This window comes from Accipiter gentilis, chromosome 6, assembly GCF_929443795.1.
Source record: "Accipiter gentilis chromosome 6, bAccGen1.1, whole genome shotgun sequence".
NCBI classification, from domain to species: domain Eukaryota; kingdom Metazoa; phylum Chordata; class Aves; order Accipitriformes; family Accipitridae; genus Astur; species Astur gentilis.
Genome location: NC_064885.1, coordinates 1,612,682 through 1,634,442, shown reverse-complemented (window position 1 = coordinate 1,634,442; position 21,761 = coordinate 1,612,682). Strand labels below are relative to the sequence as shown.

Genomic DNA, 21,761 nt, shown 5'->3' with positions numbered 1-21,761 from the left:
CAGGAAGAGAGGTTAACCTAAGGTAAAAAAGAACACAACTTAACATGACTTTTAAATAGGAACATTTAAATGGAATCACAGCTTAAGCTAAAATAGCCTACAGAAATTTCATTCGGTACTGTTTATGTAGGCAATCTTACATGTTATGTTTTGAGGCATTAACATAGCATAAAATATAGAAACGGAGAAGTTAACTAATTCAAATTATAACAACCAACTATTTTATTGAATATGCTCGCTTCGCAATAAATTTGAGTCAGCACCAACGACAGCTCTGCAGTCCTCCAATGTAGTGCAGATCAGGTGGTTGCAGAGCCCCAGCTAGCAGCAATACGATGCAGCTGAAGAGGCAAGCACAATCCACAGACAGCAACTGTAGCTACTCTCTAGAACAAGACGACCTCTAAGCTTAAATCTTTCACAGAAACGATGTGCTGATATTGCAGAAGAGATAACGGTAAGTTTGTTTTTTGTTTTTAATGACAAAAACCTACTACAACAACAAAGACAGAAATAAGAAAGAAATTATTAGTTGATGACAGATGCTTGCACCAGAAATTTGCTGCAGTGTCAGAGATTTCTTACTAACATTAATCCAGCTTTCAAACATGTGTTAGCAGCTTTGAGAATGTAATTAACACTATAATAAGGAAAAATAATAATGTGCATGATAGCATGAACATGGAATTTGGGGTTTAAACTAAATTCCTAACAGTTTAAGACGTATTTTAATCAATTCTACTTAAGCAAATAGCATGCATGTATGGGGGGGGGACTGCTACATTACTGCAGAGATTTGTAAAGCAGATCCAGTTGACAGCCATTTTTTCATCCTGTATAAAAGAACACATTATTCCAAACATAATATAGGCTTGAAATCACTAAAAACAAGAAGCAGACATTGTATAACATTTGGAAGAGACTTGCATTTTCGGAAGAAAGCCCTCATTTGAGCTTGAGGGGGAAAGGGAGATGAAAAAACAAGTCTCATTCTGCCAGACAACATGACAGTCTATGAAGGGATGCTTTGTAAAGTCTCTCTTGAACAATTCTAAAAAGGACCATGCCACAAAGGGGTTTATTGATATTTTTACTTAATTTCTCCTGCAAGTGGCCATTGCAAAGACAACCCTTATAAAGAAATAAGATATATTACATGGATTTAAAGGGTGTCATTTTGGTATATTTGTTTTCAGGCAACAATGGAATACCAGATATTGAATACATCTACCTGTCTGCTGGTCCTTCTGTTTTTCATACCCACTGTTTTGGGTATCTGTCCTTCTAACTGTACATGCTCAGGAAACGACAGGAATGTGGACTGTTCAGGCAGAAACTTAACTATACTGCCACATGGACTTCAAGACAACATTACATATTTAAATCTGTCCTTTAACCAGTTTGTAGATCTCGATCATCAGCTAACGAGATTCACCAATTTGAGGACCCTTGATATTTCAAATAATTGGCTCAAGAATGTTCCTGCTCATCTGCCCAAGTCCTTATGGGAATTATACGCCATAAACAACAACATTAAAGTTCTTCAGAAACTTGATACAGCTTACCAGTGGAATCTTAAAGTGCTCGATGTTTCCAGGAATATGGTGGAAAGAGCTGTTCTGATCAACAACACACTGAGCAGTCTCAAGTTTCTCAACCTCAGTAGCAACAAACTTTGGACAGTTCCAACCAATATGCCCTACAACATAGAGACGGTGGATCTATCCAATAACTTCTTGTCCCAGATACTTCCAGGAACACTGGTGAGACTACACCACCTTACAAGCCTCTACCTGCACAACAACAAGTTCACATACATTCCCGACAAAGCTTTTGACCAGCTCCTTCAGCTGCAAGTGGTAACACTATACAACAACCCATGGTCCTGCAGTGACAAACAAAATATCCCCTATTTGCTTAAATGGGTGCAGGGAACAGCTGCCAGCGTTATAGGGGCTCCCTGTGCTAATCAATCTGTGCTCTGGATGGATGCCACACCAACTTCAGCAGCTCCCACAGTTATAGACTCTAGCCTCATGATTAAAGGAATGAAGGCAGCAGACAAAGCTACTTCTCCAGTGGCAACAGAACCGACCAAAATGACAAAAATGCATAAACAATTTAAAGCTAAGGAAGTTACTACCTTGGCAACCTTAAGCCAAACTGTAGTGTTTACGAGCACAGACCGACCACTACTCCTCTACCCAGAAGATCTGACAACTAGGAAGGTTAGTTCTCAAGAAGCAGCAGCCACACACACAATGTACATCAAAGATTCAACCGAGGTGAACTCAAGCCTGACTCATTCAACAGGATCAGCCACTACTCCTATGACTTTAAGCATCACCAGTGGAATGCCAACAAACTACTCCAAAATGCCTCAAAGCACAACTGCTACCTTAAGGAAAGAAGAATCCACTACAAATAATTTGAATACTCATGTGCCCTCCAAAGCAAGTATCTGTGACATGTATTTGTTTTATGTTGTAATGCTTAATGCAGTGGCAATGTTTATTGGCTAAGGGCTTGTACCTTGTGAAAATTATTGAGTTTATTCCTGTGATACATAGCTGGAGTTAAGTCATCCAGTTGAAATAATGAACCAACATACAAGAAATTCGAAGTTCTGACTCTGATCTAAAGAAAATAACAGTTCTTAATTAAAGAAGTGCACACTAATGTCTTGATACTAAGCTGCTACTTATTTTAACATGTCTTAATTGAGTAAAACTAACCTTGATTTTGTTTTTAAAAATGTGCTTATTTTGTATTTAAATTTTTAATTTTACTTGCACAGAATAAAACATCAGAATTTTAAGTACTGATTTTATGTATGATTTTGTCATTAAACAACTGGAAAAAAATAGAAGGCCTGTATCATATCTGCATTGTCTTGCTTGACTTGCCAGTGAGCAATTCTTGTAATATAGCAGCACAGATTCCTTGTAAGTTATGACGACATGCAAAAAGGAAGGGAAAAAATAAAGGAACTAAACCTAGCTGTTTCACTAATCAGAAGTTATTCCTGAGAAAAATTGCTAGCATGTGTATCTATGTTTGCTTCATATGTATTAGGATATTTTATATATGAAGAACAACAGTTTTGAATTTAAGAATTAAATATGACAATGCCATGATGTCTACTAAGAGGGTGTAAACTGAGAAGGCAACATGGTCCAACTTCAGCATGGGAAAAGTGGTAGGGGCTGATATCTCTTTTTGCTCTGTCTTGACTTAGAGATTGCAGGCAAGTTATTTCTCACTCCATATTAAAAAAAAAAAAGATAAAAGTAGAGGAAAACAAAAGATGTTCAATGCCATGACACTCTCCAATAATGAGGAGTTAGCTACACAAATATAATGAAAGGGAACTCCTTATTTCAAGTGACATCCAAAAATCTGAAATGTTAATACTCAAAAGAATATTGCAAATCAGCCAGAAAGTATCAAACTACTACTTTTTGATCAGTAAAATGAAATACCAGCCAATTTCTAAGGCCAGTTATGTAACAAATCAATTAAGCAATTAGTTGTCAAGCTGTCATTGAAACAGTCCTTGAATCTTGTGACTTAAAAAAAATTAATTCAGTCCATGGCATTGAACATGCCCAAATCCTTGCTTTATAAGGATGAGCATGAATGCTATTCTCCTTGACACCTGCACCATCAGTGAGTAGAAATAGTTGCACGCATGGTTCTGTCCACTCTAGGAAAATAATTTAAATTATGTGGCAAAGGTACTTGATATACTACAGATGAAGTTTTGCAAACAGCATGAAATGAAAACTGAAGAACAAGTTCATTGAAAAAGTATTATCCACTTAATATTACAAATCTTTATACAATGTTTTCCACTCATTTCAGGCCATTTAATTTCCAGTTATTGTAGCATGAAGGTGCTGCAAAACCCAGAAAACCTCACTACTGAGACTGGAGTCCTCTACCTATTTCTCCTAGGTGTCAATGAGGGCTGTAGACCATTTACAACCACTGGTATCCGAGAAATCACAACTTTGCAATTGTGAACAGTATTTCTATAACCAGAAATGTGTTTTAATTTCTAACAGTAAATGTTACACAATGAATTTGTACAGTTATTTCATTGGCATTTAAGTAAAAATAAAGTTACGTTTGTATTGAACTGAATTAGTGACGGTGCTTCTTTTCAAATAAGCGTAGTAATAACACTGAATAGGTAATATTTTATTATACAAACCCATTTCAAGCAGACATTTGGCTCAATCTTCATGTCTTATGGGGGGAAATTATGGTTAAATCAAACTGTATTACTCTAATACTGCTGTACCCCGAATATTGTTTATTGATAAGCTGATGAGATAATAGTAACATAGGGTTTACGCTTCCCCTTCCTACCCTTTAGAACTTGCAAACATCTAAGGCACTCTATCCACTAGAAAAAGGCAGCTCTTTCTCCCTCTCAAAAAAAAAGATTCTCCATGTTTAATAGGACAGAAAACTTAAAAACACCCCGAAACCAAAGACTGACATATACGTTTTAGGTAGACAGGGATTAGTTATCCAAGTGGAAGTTTAGACAAGCTAGACCGTAACAATATGTGCATGGTAACCTTCAACAGCCAGCGCAAATGCCTCATTATATAAAGTGGCTACCAGCAGTCTGAAAGAGTTGCCCACTTGCACAAGTTCCATATATTTTTCCCCAGGTTAAATCATCTGACATGAACTGATAAATTCCACTAACTAGGACCAGTATTAAAAAAACATCACTGCCTGCTGCTCTCTTTGGACAGTCAATGTATTTGCAAGTACTGACTGACTATAAAACAGTATCAACCTACTTATGTTCAGAACTAGGTACTTCCTAGAATTATCTCATCCATATGGTTTCATCCCACACAGTTTAAAGCAGCTTAGCTTGCAAGGTAGGACAGAGATCACAAAATGAGGTGCTATGACTAAACTGCCTTGAGTTGAGGAAATTACATGAAATACTACATGTGTCTTTGCTGAACAATTCAATACAGGATGCCAAATGCCATTGCATGCAAAAAAAACCTACATCGAATCAACTTTAAATGTTCTGAGAATGCTTCACCCATAACAAGACTATTCAGTTAACAGCAATTCTATAAAAAAACCACTCTTTTTCCAGAAGTTGTTTGGGGCAAACGGCAAGCCCCCACACCGAATGATTGCTAGCCAGACTTCAAAGTCTCGCGCATGCCAATAAAAGCCTAGAAGTGGAAATGGGGTCATGTGGTTTTCCAATACATGTACAGGATTGGGAAGCTAGGATAGCAAAAAATTACAGATGGGTATGAAAGTAAGATGGCACTTCCAAGTCGTAGGGCTATGCTCTCTACCCAAACCTTCCTTGCCTGTGGTAGGTGCAAGCAAGAGGGCTTATTAGTCAGACTGCTTTCAATAAAGCAGGCTGAAATTTAGGTTTCCTTGTATTTTTCTGGAATACAAATGAGTTGATAATGGAGCAGAGAGTAGGCAGGCAAATGTAGGAGTCGGGCACTTGTTGCTTGGCAACAGTGCAGTCAAACTGAAATAATACTGATAGGCATGGATGTGAACATGACAGCATCGGTTTGTGTTGTTTTAAACATGCTGGTCATTCAGTCCATGATAAATATAAAATAATCTATTTTCAGAGAAATTATTTTTTCCAAAATAACTATTTAGCATTTCAGGATGATATTCAAAATAGCCAAAAAAGGTCTAGCGCACCTTGTAATAGAAATATGCTTGCTTTTGAAAAGTTAAAACTGCTGTAGGGATAGCTGCGGTCTGAAGCAATAACTCAGAGGTTTGTATTCCTATTAATTAATTTGGGATCAGCTTTAAAACTTAATGGCAGTACTTCAGGATCAGTATTTATTGATTTATTGATCATTTTAGTAACAGCGTAGGGATTAAAAACAGAAGAGAACTGGCTTCAGAAGTCAGGTTGTTGCCCAGGAAACAAAATGTGAAGAAAAATGACAGAAGGAATTAAATTTCACAGCACAAGAAGGATATGAACTGATCCAGATATATCAGTAAAATGACTCAACAATGTCCTAGCAACAAGATCTCAAAAACCACCAAAAAAAAACCAAACCCCCAAAAAACCACCAACCCCCAAACAAAAAAAACCCCAGCCTGCTGCAAGCCCTCAAACATCCTGGCAGCTCCAATCTAAACAGTCTTTCTACATTTCACACCTTTAAAAATGACATCTAGCACAGAACCACAAGACAAACACCCCAAATAAGCACCACTTAGCCACATTCCTATTAGTAGAAAAGATGTCAGAGCATCATCCCAGAGCAAAGCCCCACCTGCTAGGTTTGAAAAGGCAGCCTCATGGAACAAAACTGAAGAATTACAAAGCTGCCTAAGAGGACACAAGCAATAAAAAGGGAGGTAAAGGCAAGCAATATTCCACCTAGTAGCAAGGCTTATGTCAAAGTATAACAATATTTTCATTAAGTATCCTGTACCTGGATAGAATGTACACAAATCTGCTCCTTACCATTCCTTTATGCAATGCAGGAACACAAATCTGACTTGTACCATGATCACTATGGTTTAGCAGTGATTTTTCATCTTCCTTTGAGGAACTGAGGTTTGTGTTCATTTAAAAATTCCTCGGACACAGTTTATAAAGCTATTTTATTGAAGACAACTTCTCAGATTGTTAAACTGCCAGGTAACTTGGTCAATGATTAAAACTTCATAATTTCTGTAGAGTTCAGTATCACAAAACTAGGGAATCATCTCCATTCTCCTAAGACTGAAGAACAGCAGATCTGCAAGAGATCAGAGGCCATTCTGGAGCTCGTTTGTATTTATAGTCTCTTTTTACCCCAAAACCACAATTGAACAGCAAACAGTTTGCTGACTTTTGAACCCACCAGCTGGGTGGGTCATACAGATCATAAAGCAGCATTAGAAAAATGCCATGGCAAACCTTTATAAACACTTGCCTCTAAATATCTTTCTGATGGCCAGTTATGAAAGAGGATCCACTTCACTATTGTCCGATGTTCCAAGCTTTGTTTTTAGTCATCCCCTCCTTTCTGCTGAATTCAACAATCCTTAAGCATCAGTTACTAAATAAAAGGTCAGGGCTATCCATACTACTTTGCCAAGTAAAAGAACTTAAAAAGCAGAGTTACACACAGAATAGGTATTTCAGAGTTTCATAGCGATCTAAACAGAATTACATACATAGCAGTGAGATACATAGAACTAAAGAGTTCCCATGCCAGGAATTTTATACTTTCTGAACAGCTACTAGTTAATACAAGATGGTTCAGAAAGATGAAGATGGCATAACTTATTTTGGGCAAGTCAGAAGATTAAATATTTTACTATCTTTTTTTTCTAAATTTGCATTATCTCTGTGTGATCAGCTACTGGTAAGCTGGTAATGAAAAAGTACTTTGCAGTGCTTTCTACTTAATGTTCTCATTTTTCAATTTTTACATCTATTGTCTCAACAGGCAAACTCTCTTGTGGACGTGTTTCACAGCCAAATTTCAATATACACCCATAGAAGAACAACACTGTGATTAATATACATACACTCAGTAGCTACTGACATGATAAACCAGTGGCATCCTCCTTTATTATTTATATACTAGCTTTATTAGGGCCCATTACTGGCTTGTCCAGACATGGAAAAGTTTACTCTAAAACATCTGTGTACAAACAGTCACCCACTAATCTGGCATCTTTCTCCAAGGAATATCACATACCCAAATCACAATCAGTATTTAATGATGCTAATGATTGTATAATTTCTCAGTTAAGGATGCAAGCAGAAAAAGTTGAATTATTTGCAAGTAAAGGGCATGAAGATATCAGTCAAAATCTCGTAGTTGTCATAAATAGCCCTTATGCATAATTATGAAAAGCAGATTCACCTCCACTGGATTAGATATTCTGCAGAATTCAGCCCCCAAATGAATAGGTATTATCACTACTCTTTTAGTTCACAGTACGCTTCACTCATGACAAGTGTTAAGTAGTATATATACTTAAAAGTGAAAGATGCCATAGCCTATTTCAATGTCAGATTATGTATTTTTGTAAACATGTCACCAGCTTCATTCTTGGATGCGTATAATCAAGTTCCAAGGAATGGTTAATCAATTCCCCAGCCTTTTTGCCGATATCAGTATTTGATTGTGTGAGAATTATGTATTTCCTAACTATATGTAGTCCCAAGAAATCTGCTGCACAGGATTTGAGATGCAAACCACACAATGCTGAAGGAACAGGATCATTTGATAACACCTTTCCAAAAGCCTGTAAAAACATGCACCAATACTTACTTTTCTTCTACTCACCGACATTCTAACAACACACTTAAAATATCACTGCACCTTGGACCAGCTAACGGTAAAATGTCAAGGTTTCAAATACCAAAATAAGCACAAAATAACCACTAGGTAGTTTTCATTTATGACAGATTTATATATAAGTAGTTTGCAGGCCTCAGCTCAAAATACTGAGGTAGTTTGTAGCATTTAAACAACAGCACAGTTTTGCTGAGATGACATTCACATGAGCTCATTAGTAAGTCACAGCCACTATGCCTGTTAACTTCCTTACAGATACAACATTGCTGTTAAGTTAGCCAGCTGTGGATAATTTTATTTTCCTGCTTTTAAAGAAAAGGTAACTGATCTAGCAAGCATGTGTTGCACACTTTCGCATCAATTTATTTCCAGAAATTCTTTCTTTACAGATGAAATAACCGTTTCTTGCTCTGCAAATGAAGAAAACACACTGCATGTCAAGTCTTCACAGAATAAAGATGCCTTGGATAACTGCCAAACACAGGAAACTTTTTGAAGATGGGTTATCACTATTCTTGGCATTTGTATGCCTAATTTCTTGTCTGAAAAGGACAGCATAACAATGTAGGCATTCCATTTTACTTGACATGAAATAAGACAGCGTCTCATGGAAAAAACTGGAGGAGAAAAATGTGGCAAGCAAACAGAGAGAATTTTTTTAAAGAGAATTCAGAAGACTACCATGTCTTCTACCTTTGTGTATGGAAGGGGCTTAAACATCTTGGGGGGGGGGGTGGTGAGGAAGAAGGAAAAAAGCCCACAGGCTTCCCTCAGCAATACCCCTTTCTGTCAGTTAGCCCTGCAGGTTCATGAACTGTTAGCTCCTCTCCAAGCAGGAGCGTACGTGTGTGCCTCTATGATGACGTTGGCTCCCCAGCCTGACTACAACAAAATCCTCCTTACAGGAGCAATGGCACCATCGATGTTGAATGCCTTTTGCCTAGACCACGAGTTCACTTTAGCACAGATGCTTCAAGTCATCCTTTCCCATAAATCTTCCTAATGCTGTTATCCAAGTGGCTTACAAAGGAAAACAAACCAGATAAGAGTGAAATACACCAGTTTACTTCTGAAGAGAACTAGTCAACATCCCTTTTCTCATTAAACTGCAACTAAGTCCTTCTCTTGAGCATGCAAAAGATACCACACTTGGTGAAGCAGGCACTGAAATACCATCCTCCTACCCCAAATAAAGCTATCAAGCATTCCAAGTTCCCTTCAAATACCTACTTGTGTCCACTACACATCTCACCTGGAGAAAAAGAGAAGACATCTCATTGAAACAGGCTCACTCATACTAAAATTAACCATGCAAGGATACAACAGCACTTTTAATATTAATATATTAATACTTTTGTTGTTGTATGTTCAACATAACTCATGATAGATGTGAGAACACCACCACCCCCCAACATTTGCCTTAGAAGAGGTGTCCTACTATGTTGAACTATTCCTGAAAGTATATATTCTACTTTTTTTTCATCCTGAAGAGAAGATATTCTGTCTCGTGATATATACTTGCATGAATCTCAGAGAAACAGTTTCTGAAATTACTCTGATGGAATTGAGGGGGAAAACAGCAATGCAGGTGGGAGTGGGCAGATAAAATTACTCCAGCTGATCCTTCCAATTTGCAATAATCTAACAACTTTTCAATCTTACTCCATTACAACAGTGAATAAACAACAACTGGGAGAAAAATTCAGTTTCCAAACATCCACTTTTATTCCTAAATTTTCATGATCAGTCTTTTGTTGCGACAGCAGTACAACTAGTTTAGAAGGGGTCTGAACATAATACATTTTATATTCTTCAAAAATCTACTGACAATCAACTGCATAAAGTTGCTTGAAACAATCAGCATGCTTTTTAAAAACAATTTATTTAAGCTGATACATGCTGTCCATGAGTACATATCCTTTTTTAAGCCTATGCAAAAACCAACTTTAGCAAAAATCATAATCCAAGGATATGTAATTTTCAGTGCTCACAATGAGTTAGTCCCCTACACAATACAGCATTTTAAAATGTATCCTTATTTAAACTTTTGAAACTTTGTGTGCATATTTAGTATCAGGAATATCTAGGGAAAAAATGAACTTTAACAGAAGACGGGCAAACTAACTTGTTTTGGCACTGTATGGACTCACTTTACTGTCAACTCTGTATCCCCTTTGAACCTTTAAGGCATCGCTAATGTTTTTTTCTACAGCCTAGCATAAATGCAGTGCTCAAACTTAACATTTAGTAAATCTGTTCCTAGTGCAGAATTACATGGAACATTCAGATATCCCAGCAAAGTCACTCTACAAGTCACATGCTGTTCAATGTTTTCCGAAAAGCAGAAAACAGCATTAGATGCTAGATATGCAGATACGTTTCACTGAAAACAAAACAATTTTGGTTTTCTTTCAACAATGATCATTAATATTCCAAAAGGAAAATTTCCAGAAGCCATCCCTCTTCTCAACCATTTGTTGTAACATGTGAAAGATACACATGATAACCAATTTAATAGTAGTTAATTACTGTTAAGAGACTTATATGGCCAGTTATACTGCAAACTGAAGTTTCATATAAGATTTTATAAAGGCCCACTTCAGTGAACACAATAGGCTCAAAGGTGACTCAAAGACATGAAAGAGGGCATGGCTTTTGAAGACAGAAGATCAGGACAGAAGATAAGTGGTACTACTCATCTTGTTTTCTTCCACTGCATACAACGAGTCAAGGGCGTTGAAAATGCAGAAAAGGGGTCAAGTTAAAGGAAGGCAATTTCCCAAGCAAAAGAAAGGGAAAGCCAAAGGCTGACTTAGATAAATGTTCTCTCATATAGATCCCTTTTCAGAGCTATAAATCATTGGAAAAAAGCTCAGATAAATTTTGTTTTCTTACCTACTTCTACGTAATGAGACTTTCTTTGCGTTGTTTAGTATTGCTTTGATGAGCATAAGCTTACAGATTCATTAAGTGTAGAAATGACAAAAAGCACAGGCACTTTAATCTCATTCACACAAATATCAATTCCAAATGGTACCAGCCACGTTACACTTTCTTTTATATTTTTCCACCTTTGACTGCCTTACACATAAAGTCTTCCTAAGAGCTAGCATTGAAGTAAGTGTTTGAGAACTTTCACAGCAACAAATCTAAGAGAATGTAAGCATTTCCTCCCTACATTACCAGCTTAAAAGCAAGTGGTTTGTGTTGGTTTTTTTTAAAGCATGAAGAAACCCTTGACATGCCTATACAAAATTCCAGAAGAAGGAAACAGTTTTGAAATTTATTTTACCTTCCACATTGATACTGAACAGAAGTTTTGTTTGTTTGTTGCTCTGAAAAATCAAAAACATAATAAAAGAAATGTGAACAGATATATGCATTTGTTGGATCTCTGATTGCATCCTGGCTAGGAAACCATATATAAGTAGCAGAATTCAACCACCAAGTTAGAGGTTATATTTGGAAAGGTTCTTCAAAAGCTCACTCATTATTTTAGCCTCCAACCTGAATTTAGATTAAGGTATGTTTATTACCCAGTGGTAAAACAATAAAATTTTCCAATCATTAAAATTGTTGCTTATTTGAAAATTTCTGAGAGGAAATGACAAAAGTCACACGGTATAACAGAGCACAGATTTTCTAGGAAAATAAGTTTGTAACTCAATCTACTGAGTAAAAAGCACTACTGAAAACAATGAAAAACTATGAAAATTAATAAAATTAAGGATCTAAAATTTTAATTAATCAAAAAAATCTTACATGCCTGTTGGGTATGATTTACATTAGAAATATGTAAATTTGAAGAATGCCTTGATTGCAAACATGTATTGACTATTTACTTAAACTGTTGAATACAAACAGAAGATACTGCTGAAGAAGTGACTTCCTCTGCTTGTTTTCACCTTCTTACACGAACTCAGAGGGTCTGCAGAAGGTTCACCACTGATGACATCTCCTCAAATCACGACAATACTTTTTGCGGGAAGTGGCACTGTCAACGAAACTGCCACCGCTGGCACCCCAAATAGCAGTGCCAGCACCGGCGAGGAGCACACTGTGGACAGCAGCGCTGGCACCACCACCAAGAGCTCGCTTCCCAGCCTTACCCCAACAAGCAGCTCAAGCAAGAGCTCCCCAGAGACCACAACCATTCCTAACCATGCCACAGATAAGCACATCAGCAGCAAGGGTACCACAAGCAAGCACCCCACCGGTGCAGCAGCCACCCCACTGGCATCACAACAAGCACCCCACCAGCAACAGAAGGACCAGGAATAGCCAAAGCAACCGCATGACTTCTACCAGCACCGGTGCCACAGGCAGCTCCACCAGCGTGAACTCAGCTACCACCAGCAGCACCAGCAGAAACCATACCGGCAATAGCAGCAGAAGCAAAACCAAGAGCCCCACTGCCACAAAATGCATCGGCAATAATCCGACCACGAACACCCACACAGGATCTGCCAGCATCCGTAAGTGCCACACTGACGTCAGGACTCTCACTACCAGAGAGAGTAGTGCTGTGAGAACTTCACAGACTCGGACAGCACCACCACGCACCCCACCTGCGCCAAAACCAGCAGTCCCACTGCCGCCAGCCAACACCTCACCAGCAACAGCAGTACCGAAAGCAAAGGCACCAACAACAAAGCACAGAGAAAAGGTACAACAGCTCTAATCTTATCTTTACAGCTCTCTCTTTGACTGCACCTGGTTGCGAGCGCAATGATTTTCCTTTTCTTAAAAGGACTAAGAATGACTTTTAGTAATGAGTGTAATTGCTATGGAAACGGTTTTGAACGTGCTGTTTTCCGTGGATTTTATGGTGCAGATAGTTTCAGTTACATTCTTACTCTAGTTCCAGCTTTACAACTGCTAGCATTAATTTAAATAAAACCAGATGGTGGGGGTTTTTTGTTTTTTGTTAAGAGAGAGAATTGTGACTAATTTTACCATAAACTGACTAATATTGATCTTGGGATATTCTTCCCAAATTCTTCAATACTGCAGCATATGTTACTTGTTGTTACGAATCACTATCTTCCAGAGTAGGGAAGACTTAAAACTTTCAAAATTTTGCCTTACTGGAAAACACAATCTTTTGCAAAGTTCACATGTCAACATCTGCTTTTCTTATTACTTTAGTGATATTTCCAATTATTCTGGAATCTTAATAATTTTCCAAAACCATGGTATTATTGTCACTTAGAACATAACGGTGAAACTGAAGCAACATCATGGTCTTGACTATGTGTGAAACTTCTAAATAGTTGTATTACTCTTTAAAATGGGATACATGGACTATTTTGAAAAATTTTATCCCATGTTTTAGCTTGTTACTCATTTTATACTTCAGAAAATGAATATGCTAAAATCACTAATAAGGGGTTAACAGTAATGTGGTATAGATGTAGGTTACTTGAGACAGCGAAAAACTAATAAACTGTATTTAAAATTTTAGGTATTTTTCCACAGATACTCACTTACTCCTGGGTGGAAAAACTATGACAGTTCTAATTTAGGAAACAACTCAATTAAAAAATACTGTTACCAAAATTTTACAAATAAGCTATTTTCAGATTGTTGTTTGTTACAAAGTTGGTGTCCCTTTCTTACATACACTTGATACTTTTGATTTTACATGTTTATTTCAGACAGAGAAGGTGAAAGATTCCTTACCGCCGAGCAATGTAGTAGAAAACAGGATTGCCAGCTTTTGATGTCCCAGCTTGGTAGAAAATATTTAATGTTTTCAGTGCTTTGAACTCCTCTTTTTCATGTACCTGATGCCTAAAAAAAGGTACATTGACATTAACTTTTCACAACTGCCTTTCAAAAAAAAAAATATTAAAAAATCCCAAACCCTCTTTATTTGCATCTTTAAACAAAAGTATTAAGTTCACACAATCTTGAACCTTTGTTAAATCACAAACATTACTGCTGTCTCTGGTTCTCAATTTAATTTTTAAAATTAAAATCCACTCAGAAACCTAAAAGGTATGTGTGGACCAAGCTTTTTAAACTCTCCTTCAAAACGAAAGCTAACTACTTATATTGCCTTACATGCTGAAGTCTAGAAACCCACAATGTGTGTCCCCACCACAATAATCTCATTACCTTGTCATAAATTCTTCAAATTTGGAACTAGTGAGATTTAAACTGGACCAATGGGTATCTGCCACAGGTTTGTGCTCAGGAGGACCCAGATAGGCAAGAAGAGTAGCCATCTTGTCAAAAGGTCGTCTTCCAACAGCCTTGTGGTCCCTAGAAACAGCATATCACTTAAAGTCCTTCTTTACTCAGGAATTCCTACTTTTTTTGCCCGCTACCCTTCCTTACCTTGAAGAGGCTGGATTTTCTTTTTTAAAATTAAAAAATAATTTTTAAAAAGTGTTCAACAAAGAAATCAAGCGTTTGTTACACACAGAACAACTTTTAGAAAAGATAAGACAACTATACACTTGCACAAAATGTTGGCAGTAAAGGGGGCAGCAAAGATGTTAGGCATATTCCCGAAAACAGCTTGTCAATAAGACAAGTTTCCAAATGTAAGATTTTTCAGCCATGACATTCCTCTTCGTAATAATAACAGAAGCATCTGAAAGTATTTCCAAATATTCATTTCCCATCAGCAGTTCCCTTCTTCCTAATATTTCTGAAGTCTTACCTGTTGCTGGAAAGGTACTGGCCAATTTTCTCCTGATTGTTCCACAGCAACCGGTGCAAAGCAAGTACATTGCCATCACTGATGAAAGACAGGCTGTGATTGACAGTGTCGCTAGCTGGGCAATCAGAGGCAATATCAAGGAAAAACCTAGAGTTCAAAACCAGTAATAACCATAAGCGTGTAAGGGAAGTCTGCCAAGTAGACTCAATGTAAATTAAAAGGCTGTAAGAACATTCTCTGCTTACTCTTTACACATGACACAGACTCTTTGTGCAAGTTTCCAAAGGGCCTACCTTCGTGCTGCATCAAAATTGCTTTTTACAAAATCATTAAAAGGCCGCATATGTTCTTCTTTCGTAAACAGGACATGGTTGGCAATACTCTGAAGTATCTGAGTAATAAAAAGATGGTAAAGACACAGAGACATTTAATGTATTAACTGTTATGGCAGTCAGTGTAACTGTAGTGTCAGAAATACTCATTTTAACTTGTGAAACCTCAAGACAAAAAAAGGCCAATAAGCCAACTAATTCGAAATGCATTCACTTTCAAAATATCTTCTTTCACGTGCTTTTAAATACTAGAAAATTGCTTCCCTTATTTATGAACTTTATTTGGGTTTAGACCAGGAAAATAAATCGCCTTTCAAAACCACCCTTTATTAAATGTTAACTATTTCTTCTGGAAATTATATGGCCTTATAAAAGCAGTAGCATATGCATATTTAAAGAAAACTATAATTTCTCAACATTTAAAATGGGTAATATACACAGGCCACAGAATTTGTACACCATCATTAAATTTTATTTTTTTTTCTTTTTAATTTTTACAGGAAATACCACAAACTGAGATTAAAGATAGGAAAAATAACTTCTTAAGTACTAGTATGAATTTCTTCAATAGCTGGCTGCCATTATTCTCACTGTGGTCAAAGTTAACATTGGTTTCTTTGCTTTCAAATAAGGTTAGAAGTTCAAGTGAAGAGCCAGAAGGCATTCTGTTATCTCATACATCATTTTGGCAAAGTGGTTTTTTTCCATACAGACTGTTCCCCACACTTATATCACCGTGAGCTATAACATTAACGTCATGATGTATAAACATAGTATAGAAACTGCACTTTAAATAAACTTGATGGTTGCTACCAAAAACAACAAGTTTACCTAAATTTTCTCATCAGATAGAAATTACAATATGGCCAAATAAAAATATTTATTGATTCACCTTTGACATCAGTTTCAATCCCCTTTCAATTCTTGGTGGAGGCTTTTTATCTAAAATCCCTGCCTCGTAAGGGGAGACAATCGCAGGATTGATGAACCGAAGGAACATCGCGCTTCCAACTGCTCCAATGCTGTTCTGAGGAAATCGCTGACTAACGACCTATGAAGTTGAGAATTATAAAGAATATTTTTGCATTAAAGAAAAGGGAAAGCAAGCTGAGAAAAGCCTTGTATGGTAATCCAACTTTAAGCATTCTCTCCATACCAATCAAGCTCAAAACATTTGAGTAGGACTCTCTTGCCTTGACAGATCTTGCATCATAGGACAATCAGGAATGAGAGGGAAACGCGTACGGGGAAAGGGGGGCTATCAGACACTAGCTAGCTTTACTTCAGCTTTTGTACAAACTTTCTTGCTAGGGTGAAATTGCTACAATAGCTACTGGACAAAGATAAGAAGGTGTATTTCAGAATTACTGAGCACTTAATTCCAGGACCCTGCCACTGACTGTAAAGCAGACAAATGCCATATGTTCATACTCAGGTATGCACAGTCTTCCCATCAAATACAGATAATTCTCATTAAATTAGTGGGTCTTTTAGTTGTGTATTTATAATTTCACTATTGATCACAAGAGTCTGTCCAGCAATAAGACTTATGCTGTAAAGTTTCAGGAGTAACTTTAAATTTGTGGGAAGGAGATATTTGTAGAAATACTCTTCAGAACCATCACATCTCAACAGATTTGCCAAAGGAGGCAGGACAGAATGAGCCAGAGCTGAGTGGCCAGTGTACTTCTCTGCCTATACATGCACTGTCCAAAATCACTTAGCAGGAGTTTGCTACAACTACAGATTCAAAATATTTTTCTTTGCTATCTAGAAAAAAAACCATATTTTTGGAAAATGTTGTAAGAGAATTCTCCTTTCTTTTTAGGAAATCAACTATGTATTACTAAGAGGATAGTCTATTCTCTAGATATCTTTCATTTGACTTTGAAAAGTTAAAGCTCTTAAATATGCTACATGTGGTTCTATAGAGATTCACTGTCTATATTTTCTTACGAGTAACAATGGTTAATCAAAACAAGTCAGATTCTACCTTTTCACAGAACAAAAAATTAGCAAGCTTCATATTTTAAGTTATATTGTTTGAAATAAATAAAAAACAAACCAATCCCATTTTACTAAAATACTTCAAAACATAACTAGTGCAATCTCAAATCATGCTTCTTAAAACAGATAAAGCCATTAGTACATAATATATCAAGAATCACTTTGGTTCAGTAGCAACTTCATTCAGTTACCTTGTGATGCAATTACTGATAATATTTTCTTGTAAAGTACTAGTTTGCACACAGATTTTGCATTTAAACATGATTACTATTCTGCTCAGTTACAGCAAAAAGTAAGGGACTATTTAATAAAAGTCTAAATTTCCATTCTGCCTCTGCTTTATTCATACTTCATATTTAGAGGTCACTGCCAAAGAAACAGGTAAGTCTTAACTTTTAATAACATCACTCTATAACAATCTACATATCTAAACTTTTTAACACAGCAAGTTACTTAAAATGGGAAATATGCTTTTCCCAGTAAATAAATACAAGCGCTAAATTTTATTGCTAGTCACAAGGCAAACAAAAGAAAATATATCAGAAACAAGTCATAGAAGCTTCTTTTCTTTCCAGTAACTCATATATATTAATTGTTCTTCCCCCAGGATGCAAGCTGAAGTCAAGTTATCTGCCAGAGTGTTAAAACAGCTAAACAGACTCAGATTTTCCCCAAAACCAAAGAAAACATTTTTCTTCCACATTCTTTTTAATTTGAAGATGGTGGCAAGGGTAGAAGAATCAAAGTATTAAATACTAAGCAGTAATGTTAAAAATGTCTTTTGTTTACTCAAATAGGCACACAGAGAATATTTTAAATATAACTTAATTCCAGTGTTAATTGAAATGAAAGCTATTTTGTGCCAGAATTAGTAGAATGATTTTACAGTGAGGTCAAATAGACTGAAGTGAAGATGTTTTGAACAAACAGCAAAAGACTTCTGTTGTGCTTTGAAAGAAATGGCTAATAAAAAGGTCTCCAAACTTACTGCTTTTTTGTTTTCCTTTTTTTCTTTTACGGTAGCTTTATTCAGTAGAGAGTGGCAAGTTGCCTACAGAACAGAGATGAGCACAAACAAGTCACAGCACCAACTACATACAGCAACAAAAAACCAATGTTGACTTGTACATAAATTACACAGTAAAATGTAACAAACATAACCAACAGAAAATGAAATATATAAACTAAAGACTGATGATGGAGTTTTTATTCCACAATTTTATTACATCTTATTTACAAAGCACTAAATACAAAACAAGCAAATGTTGCGTTTCAATCATTTCTACTATTTCTGGCTAGATTAAAAGTCAAACCACATTTATGTGCTCATGATACACAATATTGGGCATTAAATGGTATATTCAGCTTTCAAATGTATTTCACCATCCCCAAATAATTTTAATAGTAGAAATAGTAAAGTGTTATACCTTTGAAATGCATATTACTTTTAAAATAAATTTAGAGTTTTAAATCTTCCCAATGTTTCTCTGTGTGTCCTTCAATTTAGTTAGATCTGTGAATCATCACGGTTATTACTACTTTGATAGCTAAACACTGCCATAAAACACTCTGTGGAAAAAGGAAGAAAAAAAGCCAGCGGGTCTACATTAATTTATTATAGATTTCCAAATCAAGATATGACTTGATTGTGCTTATTTCTGCATTTCATTTAAATGCAAAGGGACCCACCAAGAAGCATTGCATTCTCTCATACTTCCCATCAGGATTTGAGCAAACCTATAGTACACCAGCCTTGCGCACTGCTCCCATGTAGAGAGGCACATTTTGGTCTTGGAGCTCAATCCTACATCCTTCTTATTAGCTGTAACAGTAAATTAACATCACTGAGAAGCCCTACAGCAAGCAACACCTGGAGCTGTATCAATAGAAAGCTAGCAATATTTAGCAGTTTGAGAGCAAGCACGCACCAACAGTTCAAATGATCTTTAGAGCATCACACAAACTGGAACTAGAAGAGAATTTCTACAACTTAAGAATGTGACAGAATAAAAAGAAAAAAAATCCAAACAAAAAAAACCCCATAAAACCAAAACCCACAGTCAGTAAAAACTATTCTGCTAACCAAACTAAATTTAAACAGTTCAAAGTTGTGCAGGACGTATCAGTATTTAACCAATGGTGCCTCTGCCAGATTTCTGACTTTGTGTAATTTCTACAGAGTTAGCTTCTGAAGTAGCCATATACATACTCTGTTCATCACACTACTGCATTTAAAACAAGTAAAATTTCCACCTCTCTTTATTAAGAAAAATCATGTATGTTTGTGTGTTTTTTATGAAATAGCCAGCACAAATTCTGTGTATGAGTTGCTTTGATCAGGCTTGTTCGTGACCACACAGCACTCCTGAACATACATTACCTGAAAATGAGCAAGGGTCAATCTGTCGCAGTAACTAGTTACATGTTTCCGGATGAAAACACTTATTAGGGCTCTGTTCCAGTAACAGAAATGCCAGCAGGGTTTGACCCCAATATCCAACTAAATATACTGTTTCCATAAAGTTGCTACATTGATTAAAATTACACAAATAATTTACACAACACACCTGATGAGTATTTTTTGCACGTACATTTACTTATAAACTCTAAGCATAAAAAGACACCGCAAAATGCAGTCTCATTTACTCTTACACTATTGCTTGGGATGGAACACATTCACCTTATAAAAAATGAAGTTACCTTACAAAAATCACCTATTTGGTTCCTATGATAAAAATCAATTAATACCCCCCAAAATTCATATTTTAATTGTACTTTCTTTCAGAAAAAGGCCAGACTCTGGAATTTGAAAGTACAGAATGAATTATTACACTATTTGCAATGAACAAACATTTGTACACAAATACAGGTGCTACTAGAAACACTTAAAGTAGTAAACCTTGAAGCTGAGTATCAGTTAATACCACTTGTATATGTGCCAGTAAATCATCTCTTTCAGGAAAAAATTACCCTTGTTACCAAAATAAAAAAAGTAAAGGCAAGAATAAAACCAATAGACTTGATATGCTTCCATAGAAGAATCTCTGGCAATGCCCACTGGTGAGTACACTTTAGTAATACCATTTCATGTAGGAATTAAAAATTATTTGCATAGAAATAATTCCTAGCCATGCATCACTGAAGTGGAAATAAGTCTGATACATCCTAGTAACAGTATATAAAAGCAATTCTAGGAAAAGATGTGGGACAAAGTAATGTCATATAACAGAAGCAACAATCAAGGTTGCGTGTGACATTTTCAGTAACACTCAAATATACTCCCAGTCAATGTCTGTGAGACTGCGGCCGTTTGAACTTCAAGGAGACCAACTTGCCGCCCTCATTTCCCAATTTAAAAAAAACAACCAAAAAAGCCACCCCAAAACCACCCCCTGCCAACCTGAATACTACCACTGTCAGAAAGAGAAACTGATGGCTTTAGAAGCCATTTATACAAGCCGTTACAGCAGAAACAAAGGCACATCATTTGCACACCTAATTCATTCCAACAGCTCACAGTAACAGCTCAAGATCCACACGTCACAACATACAATTCACTGTTTCTCACTTCTGAGTTCTGAGAATTGCAGCAGTTGCATTTATTAATACAGCATTCACTGTAGAAATATGACTAGACTACATTGCATAGAAATTTTGTCACCCATAATTAGCTTGCACAGCTCAGAAAATCTATTTTTATTTGCTTTACTTTAGACCTGAGAGACAGACTCCACGGTTGAAAGGGCAAAAGCAGCTCTTCCAGACCACCTAACTGAGACCACAGCTCAAATATTCTGCCATGCACAGCTCTTCTGTGACAGTTCTCCAACAAGACTGGAAATTTTATTTCGTATGAGCCCTGAGGGAAGCAGGAGTATCCCCCACTGGAATTTTTAGCAGCAGCTAAATCCATCAGAAATACACAGGGAGCAAGGGAGAGACCTATAGGCATACTGGGCTCAGCAACCTGCTGCTGAGCTGCTACAGAAGGCAGCAGAAACGGGACAGAGCAGAGGAGTCGGGGATGGAGATGGGGAATGCCAGTACTTGAACACGAGGCAGCCAGGAGAGTACCATTATAATAGAACTTACACTACAGCGGACAGTGCACCACTCAGGAAGGCTTCTTCTCTTTAAGCATCATTTATAAATGGTACCAGAAACAAGCAAGAAGAGGTTGGTCCCAGGTTGGTAACTTTCCAAGGTTTGTGTGACAGCACTGAAGTTTTAGCCACAAATAGAAGTCATTCTCTCTAATTTGCCTCATTAAAAGAACTCTATAAATACATTTGTCTGTCTCTTCCAGGTTCTCTTCCTCCTATTTACCTGTTGAATTTCTCAACACTGTGTTTGCAGAATGTTTGGTCAACTGCTTAAAGTACAGCAGCCCTTTGCATACAATAACATAGTCAG

The 21,761-nt window shown here is 36.7% G+C and overlaps 2 protein-coding genes across 9 annotated transcripts in view; one reads left to right on the top strand and one right to left on the bottom strand.

Annotated features, from left to right (window-relative positions):
• NF1 (neurofibromin 1) overlaps window positions 1-21,761 on the bottom strand; it is a 104,515-nt gene that overhangs the window by 40,990 nt on the left and 41,764 nt on the right. For 5 of the 8 annotated variants that reach the window (XR_007506396.1, XR_007506397.1, XM_049803348.1 and 2 more), the window contains 6 exons: window positions 18,337-18,399; window positions 16,234-16,392; window positions 15,303-15,400; window positions 15,010-15,156; window positions 14,460-14,606; window positions 14,022-14,132 (listed from right to left, as the gene is read on the bottom strand). Coding sequence is in view for 5 of the 8 variants with exons in the window: in XM_049803348.1 (XP_049659305.1) it covers window positions 14,022-14,132; window positions 14,460-14,606; window positions 15,010-15,156; window positions 15,303-15,400; window positions 16,234-16,392; window positions 18,337-18,399 (725 nt within the window). In the remaining 3 variants the exon portion in view is untranslated. Of the gene's footprint in view, window positions 1-10,096; window positions 11,675-14,021; window positions 14,133-14,459; window positions 14,607-15,009; window positions 15,157-15,302; window positions 15,401-16,233; window positions 16,393-18,336; window positions 18,400-18,775; window positions 18,918-21,761 lie in introns of those variants that run through there. The other 3 variants (XM_049803344.1, XM_049803342.1, XR_007506398.1) reach the window with 3 other exon arrangements.
• On the top strand, window positions 341-2,537 carry OMG (oligodendrocyte myelin glycoprotein). Its single transcript, XM_049803352.1, has 2 exons — window positions 341-457; window positions 1,197-2,537. The coding sequence occupies exon 2, from the start codon at window positions 1,203-1,205 to the stop codon at window positions 2,520-2,522; it is 1,320 nt and encodes a 439-aa protein (XP_049659309.1). The 5' UTR covers window positions 341-457; window positions 1,197-1,202; the 3' UTR covers window positions 2,523-2,537.